Below are 20,075 nucleotides of genomic sequence, written 5' to 3' on the forward strand. Positions count from 1 at the left end.
GATAATGGATTCTTCTTGATGGGCCATCAACACCTGTCTGGCCAGTGATAGTTGCCCCTTTGTTGCTACTGAAAGGCCCCAGCTGTGGGCATCTCCCAACCTCACATCATATTTCAGTAACACACATAGCAATACTTCATAACTTCACATTCAATGATAGTACATACAGTTCAACAGGATATTAAGGTCCAACATATCAAGACTTTTAAAATGATACCTCACAAGGCATGCATCGTACAAAACATATCATAAACATGTGACAGTGGTGAACATGGGAGATCCAGGATGCTACTTTGCGGTACAGTGTGTCACATATATACATTTAAAAAACTAGATCAAGCATTAGAAAGCAAGAGGCACTAATGCTCGCAAAACTTACAATTAAGCTACAGGTATTTAAAATTAGATTTTCAAAAAATCTACACTCAAAACTATTTCATTGTTTCAAAACAAGAAACAAGATTATAGATTATAACATTTTACCTAAAACTTCATTAAAAGGACTTTAACAAAGCTATGCTGAACTAAAACTACAGCAGAAACTATTAAACAGTCAACATTTGGCACGTGTTGATACACATAGATATCCTCTGTTTTGTTGTAACTATTGTGACAGGGTCGGGCCAGATGGCTATAGGAGAGTAATAGAAGGCAGATATATTAGCCCCAGGCTAAGTAGGTTCCTTTTCCCTGGGTAAGGTAACAGGGAAGGTTCCAGAACAATCAGGAACCTTCTGGAGACAATTAAGACAAGCTGATTAGAACACCTTCAGCCAATCCAGAAGCTGCTAGAATCAATTAAGGCAGGCTAATCAGGGTACCTGGGTTTTAAAAAGGAGCTCACTTCAGTTTGTGGTGTGCGTGTGAGGAGCTGGGAGAAAGAGGCACTAGGAGCTGAGAGTGAGAACGCGGACTGTTGGAGGGCTGAGGTGTACAAGCATTATCAGACACCAGGAGAAAGGTCCTATGGTGAGGATAAAGAAGGTGTTGGGAGGAGGCCATGGGGAAGTAGCCCAGGGAGTTGCAGCTGTCGCACAGCTGTTCCAGGAGGCACTCTAGACAGCTGCATTCCACAGGGCCCTGGACTGGAACCGGAGTAGAGGGCACGCCCGGGTTCCCCCCAAATCCTCCCAACTCCTGGTCAGACACAGGAGGAGTCGACCTGGACTGTGAATTCAGAAAAACAGCCAAGCTGAGGGCTGCTGTGAAGCTCCAAGGCAAGCAAATCCTCCAATAAGCACAAGACCGACCAAGGTAGAGCAGGAACTTTGTCATAGTACATAGAAAACTGTCAAAGGCTGACTATTTAATAACAACTGTGGAAACTTCTGGATTCATAAGTAAGGCTGCGAGTCTGTCACAGAAGTCACGGATTCCGTGACTTTCTGTGACCTCCATGACATCTGCAGCAGCCGGTATGACTGGTACGGGGGCCACTTGAGCAGCTCGGGCAGCCCCTGGGCCAGCTGCTCCGACTGCTGCTGCTGGGGCAGTCTCGGGCTACCCTCCCTCCCAGTAGCAGCAGGAGTTGGTGTGGGAGGGGGCTCAGGGCGGGATTTGGGACACGGGCTCCAAGTGGTGCTTATCTCGGGGCTGCTCCTCAGAAGCAGCAGCACATCCCTCGATTCCTAGGTGGAGGCGCAGCCAATCAGCTATTCGCGCTGCCTTTGCCCGCAGGCACCATCCTGGCCAACGGGAGCTGCGGAGCCGGCACTCGGGGCAGGGGCAGCGCGCAGAGCCACCCTGGCCATGCCTGTGCCTAGGAGCCAAGGGACATGTTGCCATTTCTGGGGAGCTGTGCAGAGCCAGGTAGGGTGCCTGCAGCCCTGCCTGCCCCCCACAGCAGCAGCAGGGCACCCGGGCTGCCCCCCAGCACCCGCAGTGCCCTTGAGCCGCCGCCACCCCCCTGTAAGCACCCAAGTTTTAGTTAGGGGTATATTGTACAAGTCATGGACAGGTCACGGGCCACGAATTTTTGTTTACTGTCCATGACCTGTCCATAACTTTTACTAAAAATACCCATGATTAAAATGTAACCTTTATTCATCAGCACCAGAAAAATTATCAGGCAGTCCTTCCAAATGTTCCAGTTCCATTCTTATGAGTAAGCTGAATATGACATTTACAAAAATGCTTGAGTAGAAAAAAGTATTTCCAAATATTTCAATATTCTGCGTACTCACAATAATAAGTCATACAGAGTGGAGTAACAGTATGATGTGACACCCACAACTGGTCACAGGCTAATTGCTTACAAACTGGACTCTTTATAGTAGCAACAGAATACCCTTAAAAAATAATATAACTCCCATTTTGGGAGGATGAAAATGTTTTCTCGACCCTAAAACTATGAGAGAGATCTGGTTTTAGTGTCCGTTAATATCAGACTGTTACTCTTGAGTTCTTTTGAAGTTTACGTGTATTTTTTTGCTTAGTTTCCTATTATTACTACTTAGCAAGACTTCTGTATATAATACTGTCTTACTGCCTTTTATTATGCAAATTGGTGTTTCTGAAGTCAGTTTTCAGTAATGTAGAAGTAACTGTGATAGGGCTAACACAGGACTGTAGTAATATTCATAGTTCGCCCAAAGAATGGCTAATAATACATGGAAGTTATTCAGTATTTTACAGGCTGAAAACACTCTGCAAATGTAAATCCTCGCAAAACCTCTGTGCAGGATAACTATGTATTTAGTTTTATCTATATTTTACAAACAGGGCATCTAAGACAGTGAGGTGAAGTAACTTTCTCAAGACAACATGATACATCAATGACAAAGGGAGGAAACTGTTTAGGCGGAAAAAGTGTTTTCTGGCTAATGTGTCTCTTACCATACTTTAATAGTTTATATAGTATGTCAGTTTAATAATAGTTCCAAATTAATGTCAGTTGTAGTAAAAATCCAGATGACCATTACGCTGTGTAAAGTATTTTCACGTATGCCTCTTTCATGCGTATGCGCAGTTACTGAAATTATCACACTAATGAAGTAGTTCTGTTTTCTAGTCAACAGTTTTTGCCATAAACTCTTTTTTCACATTGTCATTTTCTACATTAAATATTTCTTTTTAAAAAAAAACTATAAATTTGAAAATTTATTCATTTTTAGGTAAGGGTGGCAAGAATTCAGCAAATAGAGAAAGACATACTTCGTATACGACAGCTCTTGCAGTCACAAGCAGCTGAAGCAGAGGTTAGTGAGCATTTGCCTTTTTTTGCTTAGAGGATGTGTGCACGTGTGTTTATATGTTTAAAGCAAAGCAAAAAGTCAGTCCATCAACACTTAATAGAATGAACTGGGTGGGCTAGAATATTTTGGCTCAATAAATGACATGTTGTAATTACAGTATATCTTGATGTTGGTTGCTCTGCTATAGTCTTTCTTTTCCTAGTCTTATCTTTGCGGGGGAGGAAGAAATATTAGTTTTGCTGCTAGTACTACTGTTCTTCTGCTTCAGCCAAGAAAATGGGTGCCTCTTGCTTTCTCAACCATTGTAGCTTTATGAATTAATCAGTGGGAATTGCAGAGAGAGCCTTCTGTCTTCCTAGGCAGTACATTTTAATAACATTACTTCAGTGTACTTCAAATGAGCTAAAGCTAGAGATGCAGAGAGCAGCTTGGGTTACCACTGCTCTACGGGTCTGGTGAGTACTGATATTTCAGTTAAAAATCCAGGTTCAAGAATTCAATAAAGAGACAAGATTGCAATACCTTGGAAAGGTTAGGACTGAGGTTTAGCTCGTAACTATTATAGCCAGACTATTTGGTCAAAGGATTTGTCATGTTGTTTTCTTAATATATCTGACAAGTTGGAGTATAGTAATTCTCTTTCTAAATTTAGAGATCTGATAAGGCGTTATGTGGTTTGTTAATCTTCTGAGAAGTACAGATAGGAAAAGGGTGAATGCTTATCCAATTTGTGTGAGACCTTATTTTAGAAGTCTTATGTCACGCTTCTACAGGAAAATACTGATATATAAATAAAGATAACGGGATTCCTGTGTTATTACATGCCAACGTCTATTATAGTGGTCACCGGTAGCAGCCACTGTAATTAAGTTGTAAATCAGTTTCCTTTATGAGCCCATTTTACATACTTGTATCTTACCCAAACATTGACCACTGGGGCTGAAATTTTCCATAGTTGGTCTGTGTCCAAAATTGTGTTTTTAAGTTCAAGAAAATGTTCGCCATTTTGGAATTGAGAGGATAAAAACTAGCTTTTTTTCTAATATAAAAATAGTTCTGATTGTTTTTCAGAGAATAACTAACTAACAGACTTCTTGTAGTGTGGGGCCCAAAACTGGACACAGTACTCCAGATGAAGCCTCACCAATCCCGAATAGAGGGGAATGATCACGTCCCTCGATCTGCTGGCAGTGCTCCTACTTATACAGCCTAAAATGCCGTTAGCTGTTTTGGCAACAAGGGCACACTGTTGACTCAAATCCAGCTTCTTGTCCACTGTAACCCCTAGGTCCTTTTCTGCAGAACTGCTGCCTAGCCACTCAGTCCCTAGTCTGTAGCAATGCATGGGATTCTTCCGTCCTAAGTGCAGGACTCTGCACTTGTCCTTGTTGAACCTTATCAGATTAAATGTACCCCCAAGTTTTACCTCATTTAAAAACTACTTGCAGCTCATCTCCAGCTGTGTAGGGATGCTACTGGAGAGCAGCATGCATGGAGGAGCAAGGCTGGAGCGAGAAATTATTCTAAGGGGCAGAGATAGCAGTCATAGCTAGTCATCCACACCTGGATCACAAATTGAGGATCTGTAGAGCTGGTGCAGGGTGATATGGGAACAATGGCTGAGCATTTCAGAAACTCAGGGGCTAAAGGGGGAGGGGAAAGAGAGGGAGGTTCTGCCAACAGACTCAGGAGGTTCACTAGTTGAGGGAGATGGTATCTTGCTGTCAAATATTATACCCACCCGTGGTGTAAGGCAGTGCGAGCATGGATTAGCATGGAAATATTACACACATTTAGATAGTGTGGGTGCTATGGGCTCATTTGATCTGGAAGAAGAATCAGTGTCAAACGCTCAGCTCCTATATCACTAGTTGCTGTGTCTTGTGTAGACAAGGCGTCCCCCATTCTGCTGGAGGATTGTGGTACAATATGTAATACCCTCCCACTCTTTAGGGACCCTAATAGCACTTGGACACAACTACAGAATTAAGGACCATTTTTATCTAAACTTAAGTTATCTTGCCAGTGAGTATTTGGAGACTCTTCAATACACAAATAGACCATGGCAGCATATCACATCAATGCAACTTCAGAAAGGGCTGGTTTTAGGGGCAAGAAATATATGTGACTACCTGATTATTGTTTTTACTGAAAACTATAAAATTTAAAGCTCTTTGGGACATATAATATGTTTTTTTACAGTGCCTCCTATAGTGAGGCCCAACTTTCTTGTGGTCTTTAGATGCTACTACATTACAAATAAGCAACCATTTGTTGTTCCATTAGGTTGGCATCTTTGTGGCATATATAAGGCTCCTATCCTTGTAGAATCTAGGACCAGTAGATACTAGTAGTATAAGCTTGGGTAATATATCGTACCAAAAAAATTCAGCCTGAAAGAGACATTCGGAATAGAAAATTTCAGTCCAAAAGGTTAACATTTGGCAAAATTTTATAAGCAACTGAAAACAGGGTATTTTAATGAAAAGTGTCGGGAAACTTTACCTACAGAGGTGGCACTGCCAGCTCGGCCTTTAAGACCCATGTTACATATATATTCTGTGGAATGAAATGCTTAAGCTATATTTAGGAGCCATCTACCTGTTCTGTTCGCAGTACATTTTTGAGTGAGGGCACCTCAAAAGATGAACAGTTTTGGCTGGCAACTACAAATGTAAATTTGCATACAGATAACTTTTTTAAAAAGCCATTTTGCTGTAAATGCCTTCCTTAAATATTTTACTTTGTTTTAATTTACTGTACAGGTACAAGCACTGCCAACATAATATTCATAATTTGTAGTAGGTGAAGTGTGTTTTCATTGGATGATGATGATTTCTGTAGACAAAAGAGAGAGGATTTATTTTACCCAGAGATTATTTTCATCAAGCTTTAAGCTGTTTTTCTTATGCAACATGAGTAATTGCAGCTGTTAGGGATTTGGCAGGCTAGTATTTTTCTTTGTGATTCAACAGCAGCAAAATTCAGCTTCATTTGTTTTAGTCTAGTGATTGGACCCTATTTTTCTGTTCATCCAGTATCCTTTGTTTTCAATTTCTTTTTCTTTTTTTTTTTTTTGTATCTGTGGTGGAATTACAGTAAAACAAACATTTATTCTTTTCGTATCTTCAGAATGGGGGTGTACTTTCAGTGTTTGAAACTCAAAAAAATAAAATGCATTGTGAAGTAACAATTCATTTTTGCCCAGAAAAGCCATCAATTGCAGCAAACAGTTGACTACCTTTGCAAATGATTAGTCACTGTTGTTCAAAATTAGAGCTATTGCTAGCCAATCAGTACAGTGATGATAAAAACTCCACTATTGGAACAGATTTCAGGAAGGAGGGAGAGAATGTGTGTTTGTTTCCGCCCATGCAATGCCCTGTACTTTAGTAGAAGGTACACTAACCTGCAAGCCCAGAGGCTATGAGTTCTAGCCCAGGCTTTTCCACCAACTGCTGTTGATATTTTTGTGCACTTCACAACCCGTACTATGAGCTGGGGTCTCAAACTGCTACCTTGAGGGATAACTATTATTCACCCATTTCAGATAAGATAACTTGCACAAGGTTATTTTAGGCAGTAATTGGAATAGAACCAGGCTTCTAATATAACAAAGCCAAGGCTAGAGTGGATAAAAATCAAGTTTTTAATTCTAGTCTGATCTTTTTATTTAAATTGGATGTTTAGATTTCAGTTAAATATTTTTCATTTTACAAATAAACCTATTTAAAATTAAATTTGAAATTGACAACCTATGTTAAGTCCTAAACTTACTACAAGCTATTAAAATAATTTAAATTAAATAAATAAAATATTAAGCAGTACACTGTGCTGCCAAAGTTTTAAAGAGTGTCAAACCATTGAACTGGTGGAAGTCACTGGCTAAGCACTGGATCACAGAATTCTAATAGGTGGTGAGGCATGATTTCCCTTTTCAAAAGCTGTTGACTTTTCCCCCAACATATTGTTTTAATCTATGTGTTTGATAATTCTGTTCTTTTCTATAGTTTCAACCAATTTGCCTGGTACTAAAGATAGGCTTACCAGCCTGTAATTGCCAGGAATGCCTCTGGAACTTTTCTTTAGTGCACTGGATGAGGTACACCACATGTTGTGATAGCCATTTGTTGGACCCCTGGATCTTGAAAGGCGTGTTGTGGGAGTGTTGATCATTGATCATAGCAGTGGAGATATGTCTACAGATTTTGGATCTGTTGTTCTGGCAGGGTCTGGTGCTGTTTTGAGGTGGTGTGTCCTGGTGTGTGGAGAATTTGCTTCTGATGATGAACTAGGAGAGTTTGGAGGGTTGTATGAAGGCCAGAAGAGGGGGTCTGGAAAGACTTCTTTCAGGATGTGGTCCCCATTGAGTATGGGTTGTAATTGTTTAATGATACCTTATATGGGTTAGTGTGGTGCTAGGTGACAAAGAGGGGTGAGTGATCGGGGAGGGGGTTTTATTTCTATATTGAAACAGGTTCTTTCAGGGTGTCTGGGTGACACACCTTTCATAACATATAGAGTACCTCATCTAGTGCACTAAATGCCCAAGTAACAGCTATGTGGGTGAAATGAGACAATCACTATGTTCTCAAATGATTTCTCAGAGAAAAATAATAAAAGACAAAAACACATCATCGTCTGCGGATGAACACTTTTCACAAAGCGATCACCTCTATATTTGACCTCTCAGTCCTCATCCTCAAAGGAAACCTGCACAACGCCTTCAAAAGATGAGCATGGGAACTTAAATTCATAACTTTGCTAGACACTAAAAATCATGGACTGAATAGAGACACTGGATTTATGGCTTATTACAACAATCTGTAACTCACTAACTCCCCCACACACACAGGTTTTTTCACCCTCTTTTCTCCCCTGTGACTGGAGAGGTATTTACTGGACAAGTCACCTAGAATGATTCCATTAAATGTGTTAACTACTTAGACTAAACAATCTGTATTTAGCTGTGACACACTGAGTGCATTGCCCAGACCTGAAGAAGAGCTCTGTGTAAGCTCCAAAGCTTGTCTTTCTCACCAACAGAAATTAGACTCATAGACTTTAAAGTCAGACAGGACCATCATGATCAGCTAATCCAGTGGTTCTCAAACTGTGGGTCAGGATCCCATTTTAATGAGGTTTCCAGGGCTGGCTGAAACTTTCAGGGGCTTAGGGCTGAAGCCCAAGCCCTACTGTCCAGGGCCGAAGCCAAAGCCCGAGGGATTCAGCCCTGGGCAGTGGGGCTCGGGTTACAGGCCCCCTGACTGCGGCTGAAGCCTTTGGGCTTCAGCTTTTACCCCTTTCCCGCCTGGGGTGGTGGGGCTCAGGCAGGCTCAGGCTTCAATCCACGTCCTGGGGTTGTGTAGTAATTTTTGTTGTCAGAAGGGAGTCGCGGTGCAATGAAGTTTGAGAACCCCTGATCTAGTCTGACCTGCACATTTCAGACCGCAGAACCTCACCGACACGCGCCTGTAAATAAACTCCTAGGCTCTGGCCGAGTTACTGAAGTCCTCAAATAATGGTTTAAAGACTTCAAGTTACACTAGTTTAAACCTGCAAGTGACTCATGCCCCAAGCTGCAGAGGAAAGCGAAAACCCCCCATGGTCTCTCCGAGTCTGATCTGAGGGGAAATTCCTTCCCTACCCCAGATATGGCAGTCAGTTAAACCCTGAGCATGTGGGCAAGACCCACCAGGCAGATACCTGGGAAAGAATTCTCTATAACAACTCAGAGCCCTCCCCATATAGAGTACCATCTCCAGCTGTTGGGGATTTTTGCTACTGGCAGTCGCCAATGGGCAACAGACCATTGTAGGCAGTCCCATCATACCATCCCCTCCAAAAACTTAATAAGCTCAGTCTTGAAGACATTTAGTTTTTTTGTCCCTACTACTCCCCTAGGAAGGCTGTTCCAGAACTTCACTCCTCTGATGGTTAGAAACCTTCTCCTAATTTTGAGCCGAAACGTGTTGATGGTATCCCTGGTATTTATTACTCTGTATTTATAGAGAGCAATCATATCTCCCATCAGCCTTCTTTTTGTTAGGCTAAACAAGCCAAGATCCTTGAGTCTCCTCTCATAAGGTAGGTTTTCCTTTCCTCAAATAATTCTAGTAGCCCTTCTCTGCACCTGTATCAGTTTGAATTCATCTTTCTTAAACATGGGAGACCAGAATTCTAGATGCTGTTTCAGGAGTGCCTTGTATAATGGTACTAACACTTCCATGTCTCTACTGGAAATACCTCATCTAATGCATCCTAGGACTGCATTAGCTTTTTTCACGGCCACGTCACATTGGTGGCTCATAGTCATCCTGTGATCAACCAATACACTCTGGTCTTTCTCTTCCCCTGTTGCTTCCAACTGATAAGTCTCCAGTATATAGCAAAAATTCTTGTTGTTAGTCCCTAAATGCATGACTTTGCACTGTTAAATTTCATCCCATTTCTATTCCTCCAGTTTACAAGGTCATCCAGATCGTCTTGTATGATATTCTAGTCCTCCTCCGAATTGGCAATAACGCCCAACTTTGTGCCATCTGCAAATTTTATTAGGATACTCTCACTTTTTGTGCCAACGTCAGTAATAAAAATATTAAATAAGATTGGTCCCAAGAGCAGTTCCTGAGAAACTCCACTAGTAACCTCCCTCCAGCCTGACACTCTACCTGTCAGTAACATCAGTTGTAGTCTCCCCTTTAACCAGTTCCTTATCCACCTTTCAATTCTCATATTAATCCCCATCTTCTCCAGTTTAACTAATAATTTCCCATGTGGAACTGTATCAGATGCCTTACTGAAATCCAGGTAGATTAGATCTACTGCATTTCCTTTGTGTAAAAAATCAGTTATCTTCTGAAAGAGTGAAATCAGTTTGGTCTGGCACGATCTACCTTTTGTAAAACCATGTTATGTTTTATCCCGATTACCATTCACCTCCACATCCTTAATTACTTTCTCTTTCAAATTTTGTTCCAAGACCTTGCATACAATTGAGGTCAAACTAACAGGCCTGTAGTTTCCTGGATCACTTTTTTTTCCCTCCTTCTTAAAATTAGTATTATCAATTCTCCAATCATAGGGTACAACCTCCGAGTTTACAGATTCATTAAAAATCCTTGCTAGTGGGCTTGCAATTTTATGTGCCATTTCCTTTAATATTCTTGGATGGAGATTATCTAGGCCTTCCAGTTTAGTCCCATTAAACTGTTTGAATTTGACTTCCACCTTGGATGTGGTAATTTCTACCTCAATACCTCATAGCCATTAGCCACTCTGCCACTACCCCTAAACTCTTCATTAACCTAATTAAAAACCGAGGCAAAGTATTTGTTTAGGTGTTGGGCCATGCCTAAATAATCTTTAATCTCCACCCCCTCCTCAGTGCTTAGTGGTCCCACTTCCTTTTTTGTTTTCTTCTTGTTTATATAGCTAGAAAATAGAGCTGTCGATTAGTCTCTGTTAACTCAAAAAAATGAATCATGATTAATTGCAGTTTTAATCACACTGTTAAACAATAGAATACCAATCGAAATATATTAAATATTTTGGATGTTTTTCTACATTTTCAAATATATTGATTTCAATTACAACACAGAATACGAAGTGTACAGTGCTCACTTTATATTATTTTTATTACAAATATTTGCACTGTAAAAATGATAAACAAAAGAAATAGTATTTTTCAGTTCACCTCATACATGTACCATAGTGCAATCTCTTTATTGTGAAAGTGCAACTTACAAATGTAGATTTTTTTTTTTGTTACATAATTGCACTCAAAAACAAAACAATGTAAAACTTTAGAGACTACAAGTCCCCTCAGTCCTACTTCTTGTTCAGCCAATTGCTAAGAGAAATAAGTTTGTTTACATTTACAGGAGTTAATGCTGCCCGCTTCTATTTACAATGTCACCTGGAAGTGAAAACAGACGTTCACATGACACTTTTGTAGCCGGCATTGCAAGGTATTCATGTGTCAGATATGCTAAACATTCATATACCCCTTCATGCCTTGGCTGCCATTCCAGAGGACATGCTTCCAGGCTGATGATGCTCGTTTAAAAAAAAAAGTGTTAATTAAATTTGTAGCTGAACTCCTTGGGGGAGAATTATGTCTCCTGCTCTGTGTTTTACCTGCATTCTGCCATATATTTCATGTTATAGCAGTCTCGAATGATGACCCAGCATGTTGTTCGTTTTAAGAACACTTTCACAGCAGATTTGACAAAACTCAAAGAAGGTACCAATGTGAGATTTCTAAAGATAGCTACAGCACTTAACTCAAAATTTAAGAATCTGAAGTGCCTTCCAAAATCTGATTGGGACAGAGTGTGGAGCATGCTTTCAGAAATGTTAAAAGAGCAACACTCCGATGCGGAAACTACAGAATGCAAACCACCAAAAAAGAAAATCAACCTTCAGCTGGTGGCATCTGTCTCAGATGATGAAAATGAATACGTGTTGGACTTCACTGCTTTGGATCGTTATCGAGCAGAACTGAGCATCAGCATGGACCAGGGGTGGGCGAACTACGGCCCAGGGGCTGCATCTGGCCATCCAGACATTTTAATCTGGCCCTTGAGCTACCATCAGGGAGCGAGGTCCGGGGCTTGCCCTGCTCTAGCCGGTGAGCGGGGTCGAGGGCTTCCCCCGCTCCACACAGCTCCCAGAAGCAGCTGCAAGTCCCCTTCTGGCTCCTATGAATATGGGCAGCCAAGGGGCTCCACCCACTGCCCCTGAGCCAAGCGCTGCTCCCGCAGTTCCCATTGACTGAGAACCACCCCTGTTCCCCCTCCCTCCCTCCGAACCCCTTGGACCCAGTCCGGAGCATCCTCCTGCACTCCCAACCCCTTAGCCCCACCCCAGAGCCTGCAACCCTAGCCAGAGCCCTCACCCCGCACCCTAACCCCATGCCCCAGCCTGGAGCCCCCTCCCACATGATGCACTCCTCATTTCTGGCCCCATTCCAGAGCCCACACCCCTAGCTGGAGCCCTCACCCTCTCCCATACTCCAACCCCCAATTTCGTGAGCATTCATGGCCCGTGATACAATTTCCATCCCCAGATGTGGCCCTCAGGCCAAAACTTTTGCCCGCCCCTGGCATGGACGCATGTCCTCTGGAATGCTGGTTGAAGTACGGAGGGACATATGAATCTTTAGCGCATTTGCCACATAAATATCTTGCAATGATAGCTACAACAGTGGCATGTGAATGCCTGTTCTCGCTTTCAGGTGACCTTCTAAACAAGAAGCGGGCAGCATTATCTCCTGCAAATTGTGACCAAACTTGGGTTTTTTGAGCGATTGGCTGAACAAGAAGTAGGACAGAGTGGACTTGTAGGCTCTGAAGTTTTACATTATTTTATTTTTGAATGCAGTTATTTTTTGTACATAATTCTACATTTGAAAAGTTTAACTTTTGTGATAAAGAGATTGCACTACAATACTTGTATTAAGTAAATTGAAAAATGTTATTTTTAATTTTTACAGTGCAAATATTTATAATAATAAATATAAAGTAAGCACTGTACACTTTGTATTCTTAGTTGTAATTGAATTCAATATATTTGAAAATGTGGAAAACATCCAAAAATATTTATAAAAATAGTATTCTATTCATAGAATCATAGAATATTAGGGTTGGAAGAGACCTGAGGAGGTCATCTAGTCCAATCCCCTGCTCAAAGCAGGACCAACATCAAGTAAATCATCCCAGCGAAGGCTTTGTCAAGCGGGCCTTAAAAACCTCTAAGGATGGAGATTCCAGCACCTCCCTAGGTAACCCATTCCAGTGCTTCACCACTCTCCTAGTGAAATAGTGTTTCCTAATATCCAGCTTAGACCTGCACAACTGCAACTTGAGACCATTGCTTCTTGTTCTGTCATCTGCCACCACTGAGAACAGCCTAGCTCCATCCTCTTTGAAACCTCCCCTTCAGGTAATTGAAGGCTGCTATCAAATTCCCCCCCCCCTTTCTCTTCTGCAGACTAAATAAGCTAAATCAGCCTCTGCTCGTAAGTCATGTGCCACAGCCCCCTAATCATTTTCGTTGCCCTCCGCTGGGTTCTCTCCAATTTGTCCACATCCCTTCTGTAGTGGGGGGACCAAAACTGAACACAATACTCCAGGTGAGGGCTTACTAGTGCCGGATAGATGGGAATAATCACTTCCCTCGATCTGCTGGGAATGCTCCTGCTAATACAGACCAATATGCGATTGGCCTTCTTGGGAACAAGGGCACACTGCTGTCTCCTATCCAGCTTCATGTCCACTGTAATCCCCAGGTCCTTTTCTGCAGAACGGCTGCTTAGCCAGTCAGTCCCCAGCCTGTAGCAGTGCATGGGATTCTTCCTTCCTAAGTGCAGAACTCTGCACTTGTCTGTATTGAACCTCATCAGATTTCTTTTGGCCCAATCCTCCAATTTGTCTAGGTCACTCTGGACCCTATCCCTACCCTCCAGCATATCTATCTCTCCCCCCAGCTAAGTGTCATCTGCGAACTTGCTGAGGATGCAATTCATCCCATCATCTAGATAATTAATAAAGATATTGAACAAAACCTGCCCCTGGACTGACCCCAGGGCACTCCGCTTGATACCAGCTGCCAACTAGACATCGAGCTGTTGATCGGTACCCATTGAGCCTGACAATCTAGCCAGCTTTCTATCCACCTTAAAGTCCATTCATCCAATCCATACTTTTTTTAACTTGCTGGTAAGAATACTGTGGGAGACCGTATCAAAAGCTTTGCTAAAGTCAAGATATATCACATCCATGGCTTCCCCTATATCCACAGAGCCAGTTATCTCATCATAGAATGCAATCAGGTTGGTCAGGCATGACTTGCCCTTGGTGAATCCATGCTGAGTGTTCCTGATCACCTTCCTTTCCTCCAAGTGCTTCAAAATGGATTCCTTGAGGACCTGCTCCATGATTTTGCCAGGGACTGAAGTGAGGCTGACTGGTCTGTAGTTCCCCGGGTTCTCTTTCTTCCCTTTTTAAAATATGGGCACTATATTTGCCTTTTTCCAGTCATCCGGGACCTCCCCCGATTGCCACGAATTTTCAAAGATAATGGCCAATGGCTCTGCAATCACATCAGCCAACTCCCTCAGCACCTTGGATGTATTAGATCTGGACCCATGGATTTGTACATGTCCAGCTTTTCTAAATAGTTCTTAACCTGTTCTTTCACCACTGAGGGCTGCTCACCTACTCCCCATGCTGTGTTACCCAGTACAGCTGTCTGGGAGCTGCCCTTGTCTGTGAAGACTGAGGCAAAAAAAAGCATTGAGTACTTCAACTTTTTCCACGTCATCTGTCACTAGGTTGCCTCCCCCATTCAGTAAGGGTTCCATACTTTCCCTGACCACCTTCTTGTTGCTAACATATCTGTAGAAACCCTTGTTGTTACCCTTCACATCCCTTGCTAGCTGCAACTCGTTATGCCTTGGCCTTCCAGATTACATCCCTGCATGCTCTAGTAATATTTTTATACTCCTCCCTAGTCCTCTGTCCAAATTTCCACTTTTTGTAAGCTTCCTTTTTGATTTTAAGCTTATTTAACAGTGTGATTAATCACAATTAATTTTTTTTAATCACTTGATAGCCCTACTATAAAACCTTTTACTGCTGGTTTTAATTCCCTTTGCAAGCTTCAACTCTGGTTAGCTTTTGGCAGTTCTCACTTTATCTCTTTCTGACCTCCAAGAGGTAGCTTTCCCTGCTGATCCCTGCCATCTTCCATTCCTTGTAGGTGTTCTGCTTTCTCTTAATCACCTGTTTGAGATGCTTGCTCATGTTCATCCACCTTGCAACCCTACCCTATGAATTTTTCCCTCTTGCTTGGGATCTAGGCTTCAGATAGTGTCTGCAACTTTGACTTAAAGTAATTCCAAGCCTCCTCCACGTTCAGATCCTTGAGTTCTTCAGTCCAGTCCACTTTCCTAACTAATTCCCTTAATTTTTTAAAGTTAGCTCCTTTAGCACCTTGATCATCCAGTGGCCCTACTGCCTTTTTGGCAGGCTTCCTGTTTTTCATGTATTTTAAAAAGTATTTGCTGTTAGTTTTTGTCTCTTTTGCAAGTTGCTTTTTGAATTCTCTTTTGGCCTGCCTAATTATACATGACTTGCCAGAGTCTGTGTTGCTTTTTCTTTTCCTCAGTAGGATTTGGCTTAGTTTTTAAAGGGTGTCTTTCTGCCTCTAACCACCTCTTACTCTGCTATTTAGATTCTCTTACTGTTTGTTTTGTTGTGTATACATTTAATCTGAGTTTCTGTTATGGTGTTTTTAAATCGTCTTGAAGCAATTTGTAGGCATTTCATCCTTCTGACTGTTCCTTTTAATTTCCATTTAACTGGTTTCCTCATTTTTGTGTAGTTCCTCTTTTTGATGTTAATTGCTGTTGTGGTGGATTTCTTTGGTATATTGCCCCCTACAAGAATGTGAAACTTAATTACATTATGGCTATTACCAAGTGGTTCAGCTATATTCACCTCTTGGACCAGATCCTGTGCAACACTTAGGATAAATCAAGAATTGCCTCCCCTTGTAGGTTCTAGGACTAGCTGCTCCAAGAAGCAGTCATTATTGGTGTCTAGAAATGTTATCCCTGTGTCCTGCCCTGAGGTGACATGTACGCAGTCAATATGGGGATAGTTGAAATCCCCCATTATTACTGGGGTTTTCTGTTTTTGTAGCCTCTCTAATCTCCCGGAGCATTTTACCATCAGCAGCCACCATGCTGGTCAGGTGGTTGGTAGTGTATTCCTGCTGTTATACTCTTATTATTCAAGCATGGCAATTCTATCCACAGGGATTCTATAGTACTGTTTAATTCATTTAAGATTTTTACTATATTTGACTCTATGCTTTTTCACATATTGTGCCATTCCCCAACAGCGTGACTCTCATTCCTATATATTTTCTACCCTGGTATTACCGTGTCCTATTGATTATCGTCACTCCACCAAATTTCTGTGATGCCTATTATATCAATATCATCATTGAATACCAGGCATTCACATTCACCCATCTTAGTATTTAGGAATCTAGTATTTGTATATAAGCACTTATAAAATTTGTCAATATTGAGTTGTCTGCCTTCATGTGATGTAATTGAATGGGACCCTTTTTCATTTGACTGTTTCTCTTCAGTTCCTACCTGTACTTTATCAACTTCTATCCTTTCCTCTTTATTAGGATATAGAGTTTCCCCTTTAATAAATTCTCCCCTGGGGGATGTCTGTCCAAACTGTGTGCTCCTCTGCACCTGTCAGCTTTCCCCCAGCCCTTAGTTTATAAACTGCTCTATGACCTTTTTAATTTTACATACCAGCATTCCGTTTCTCTTTTGGCCTAGGTGGAGCCCATTCTTCCAGGCTCCTCCTTTCCCAAAAGTTTCCCCCTTTCCTAATAAACGTAAATCCCTCTTCACAACACCATCGTCTCATCCACTCATTGAAATCCTGCAGTTCTGCCTATTTATCTAGCCGTGTGCATAGAACTGGAAGGATTTCAGAGAATGCTACCATGGATTTCCTGGACTTTAATCTCTTACCTAGCAGCCTAAAATTGGCCTCAAGGACCTCTCTCTTACCCCCCCTGTGTCATTGGTACCTACATGACCACTGGCTGCTCCTGAGCATTGCACATAAATCTATCTAGATGTCTCAAGAGGTCCACAACCTTCATACCTGGCAGACAGTTCACCGTGCGATTTTGGTCATCACAATATTTCTAATAATCAAATCCCCCATTACTATCACTTGTTTCTTTCTAATAACTGGGGTCCCCTCCTCTGCAGGGATATCCTCAGTGTGAGAGGATATCATGACATCATCTGGAAGGAGATGTTGTAGAACATGTTTAGAAGTGAATTTGGATGTTTCGTTAATATTTGTTTTACTGTTGCATTTTGTGTGTGTTTTTGGTTAATGCGAGCTGTCCCTTTAAGAACAAGGTGTATCAGACTGAGAATGTGGTTGAGATACGGAGCAAGTGTATGAAATTTTGCCATGTGTTCAAAGTGTGGAAGACCTAGGGGGCCTGGGTAAGTTCCAGAAAAGTCAGAACTTGATTTAATAAATTTATCTTTCCAGAAAGCAAGGCTTATTCTCACCAACTGTCTCGGGGCATAGCTAATGAGCAATAAAGGTTTTCGCCTCTAGGTCATCCGTCTAAATCTTGCTCTGTTCAGCAGAGACTAAAAGGTGTTCCCATCTAATGGATAGCTGAGTCCCAGTTGCAGCTCCCACATGTTAAACTGACCACCATGCTTTGCTCCAGATTGTAAACTCTTCAGGGCAGGAGCTATTTCTTACTCTGTGTTTGTACAGTGCCTAGCCCAACAGGGCCCCAGTCTCAGTTGAATCCTCTAACCAGAGCTCTTGTACTGGGAGCCAGAATCGCCTTACTTGCTATAAACTGGGAAGACTCGACAACATTGTGATTGTCTCACAAACATACTGGTGGGCAGGGGAAGTTCAGGAATCAAAAAGATTAAATCATTTTAAATCTTTTATTTTAATCGTGATTTTTGGAGGTTGACTTGTGATTTCTTTTTTTTCACTGTTTGGGGTTGGTAATACTGATATTAACCCAGGTGCAGCCTGCAATAGTCACATGTAAAATGGCCACTTTCGGGCTTTAGCAGCTTCTCCTTCCCAAATGTAAAGGGTCTGCTATCAAAAAGGCATGCCATAAGAGAGTGAATCCACAGTGGGGAGATCAATAATAACTAAGCAATCATAGGTTTCAGAGTAGCAGCCCCGTGTTAGTCTGTATTCGCAAAAAGAAAAGGAGTACTTGTGGCACCTTAGAGACTAACCAACTTATTTGAGCATAAGCTTTCGTGAGCTACAGCTCACTTCATCGGATGCGTTCAGTGGAAAATACAGTGAGGAGATTTATATACACACAGAATATGAAAAAATGGGTGTTTATCATGCACACTGTAAGGAGAGTGATCACTTAAGATGAGCTGTTACCAGCAGGAGAGTGGCGGGGCGGGGGGCGGAGGGAGAAAACCTTTTGTAGTGATAATCAAGGTGGGCCATTTCCAGCAGTTAACAAGAACGTCTGAGGAATAGTGGGGCGGGTAGGAATAAACAAGGGGAAATAGTTTTACTTTGTGTAATGACTCAAGGAGAAGCTCCAAAAGAAGGGGGTAGTGGTAGTGACAAAAATCTAGTTTTCATTCAGCTAAACAGAGGAAGATTTTACTTCCATAAAAAACTGAAGCGTCTGTTTTCACCAGGTTTTCTACATCATTTGTATTTATTTTGGTATACAAAGATTAGGTTTGGTATGACCATATTGTTAAAGCTTTGTTCACATTAAGATGGATACACTTGTGTTTCTCACATTAACAATAAAATGTGGATTCCTTTAGTATGGTATAGATATACCGTCAGTGTATCATTCTATCCACCCAGAAAGTGTTTGTATTTGGTTGTGAAGTTTAAGTAATAATTTAACTGTACTAGCCTTAGTCTCCAGTAAATGCATAGATTGTGTGACAGTGCAGAGGAGACAGTTGTTTGCTCCAATTCTGTTATATTTCTGATAGTGATGTGAGCACAGCTGGTGGAGGATGGTGTTTCTGTGTCTCACAGCAAATCCTTTGTCTTACAGGGCTATAATCCTCAGAGGACATGCTTCGCTTTCATCTTGCAGTTTTGCTAAGACAGTCAGTCTCAGTTGCTAATTATTGAGGCTAGAGGTTATGAAATACAAAGCACAGTTCAATGGCTTTGTGAAGCTACGACATTGATGCATTCACAGCTTAGAAAGCTTTGACTGATAAAGTGTACTCCATTTCTATATGTAATGCCGTAAACTCTTGCATTAACAGAGGGCACCTCAAAGCAAGCATGATTCAGGCTCACATGAAGCAGAGAGGCAGAATGAAGGTCAAGGAGCAGCAGAAATCAGCATGGCAACTACTGGTAATGGTCAGGTAAAGTAAATATTTATTGGTAACATTTTTAAATATAAAAAATGTCACTCTTATGGGTGTGATCTGGAAATTCTGCTGTATGTAATTGTGCTTCAATGGATTTCTTCAGATGTATTAATTCTGAAAAGGCTGACATTTTTCTTTATTTCCGTTGAGAGGGAAGAAAGCTGTCAAAGCGGTTACAAAGAATATTTTAATGAGATAGAATTTAAATATTCCATAACACAAGACTCTATTTTCTTTTGCTTAAAATGGTTAACACGGATACATTTAAGCAGGGATAAGCCAATAGTTTCGTAGAAAAAATGATTTTTTCCTATTTGTAACTATTTGTGTTTGTTATGATTTAATGATGGAATTTACTCAAAAATTTCAGTTCAGAAATGATCGCTGAAAACACCACTATTTAAAAAATTAAGTGACAAGTTTCTCGTTACAAATAATTACAAATATTATTGTAATTACAAATAATTCCTGTTTCTTAGTTAAATGCATTACATAAACCTCTGGAACTAAAAATCTCATCAGAGGTAATCTGCATGTGTGCTGAAGGGCTATGTACATGCTCATTTCATATTTGTCATTGCTATTCCTTTAATACTTAAATATATTACTGGGTGAAATTTAGGACTACACTAATTCTTTAAATGCAAATTTCTTTAATATTCATCAAGAGTAAGATAGTTTTCTTTGACTTAATAATTTTATATTTTGATTTATTTTACTGTGCTATAATACCACTTGCTTCATTATCTACAAGTATTGCTCAGACTTTCATTTTAGTAATGCAGGTTCTCATAACCTCAAACAATAATATGACAGTGCAATTCATATGTAAGATTTTTCTGTTTTTTACTTTTTGTTTGTGGAATTATTTCAATCCCTTTTAAAGCATCGCACACACAATGATTTGT

At 41.1% G+C, this 20,075-nt stretch overlaps 1 protein-coding gene across 13 annotated transcripts in view; it reads left to right on the plus strand.

Moving 5' to 3' along the window:
• APC (APC regulator of WNT signaling pathway) overlaps positions 1 to 20,075 on the plus strand; it is a 201,085-nt gene that overhangs the window by 142,426 nt on the left and 38,584 nt on the right. For all 13 annotated transcript variants that reach the window (XM_037901538.2, XM_043547784.1, XM_037901544.2 and 10 more), the window contains 2 exons: positions 3,114 to 3,197; positions 19,057 to 19,161. In XM_037901538.2, coding sequence (XP_037757466.1) covers positions 3,114 to 3,197; positions 19,057 to 19,161 — 189 coding nt within the window. The remainder of the gene's footprint in view (positions 1 to 3,113; positions 3,198 to 19,056; positions 19,162 to 20,075) is intronic.

Source organism: Chelonia mydas, chromosome 5 (assembly GCF_015237465.2).
Source record: "Chelonia mydas isolate rCheMyd1 chromosome 5, rCheMyd1.pri.v2, whole genome shotgun sequence".
Taxonomy (NCBI): domain Eukaryota; kingdom Metazoa; phylum Chordata; order Testudines; family Cheloniidae; genus Chelonia; species Chelonia mydas.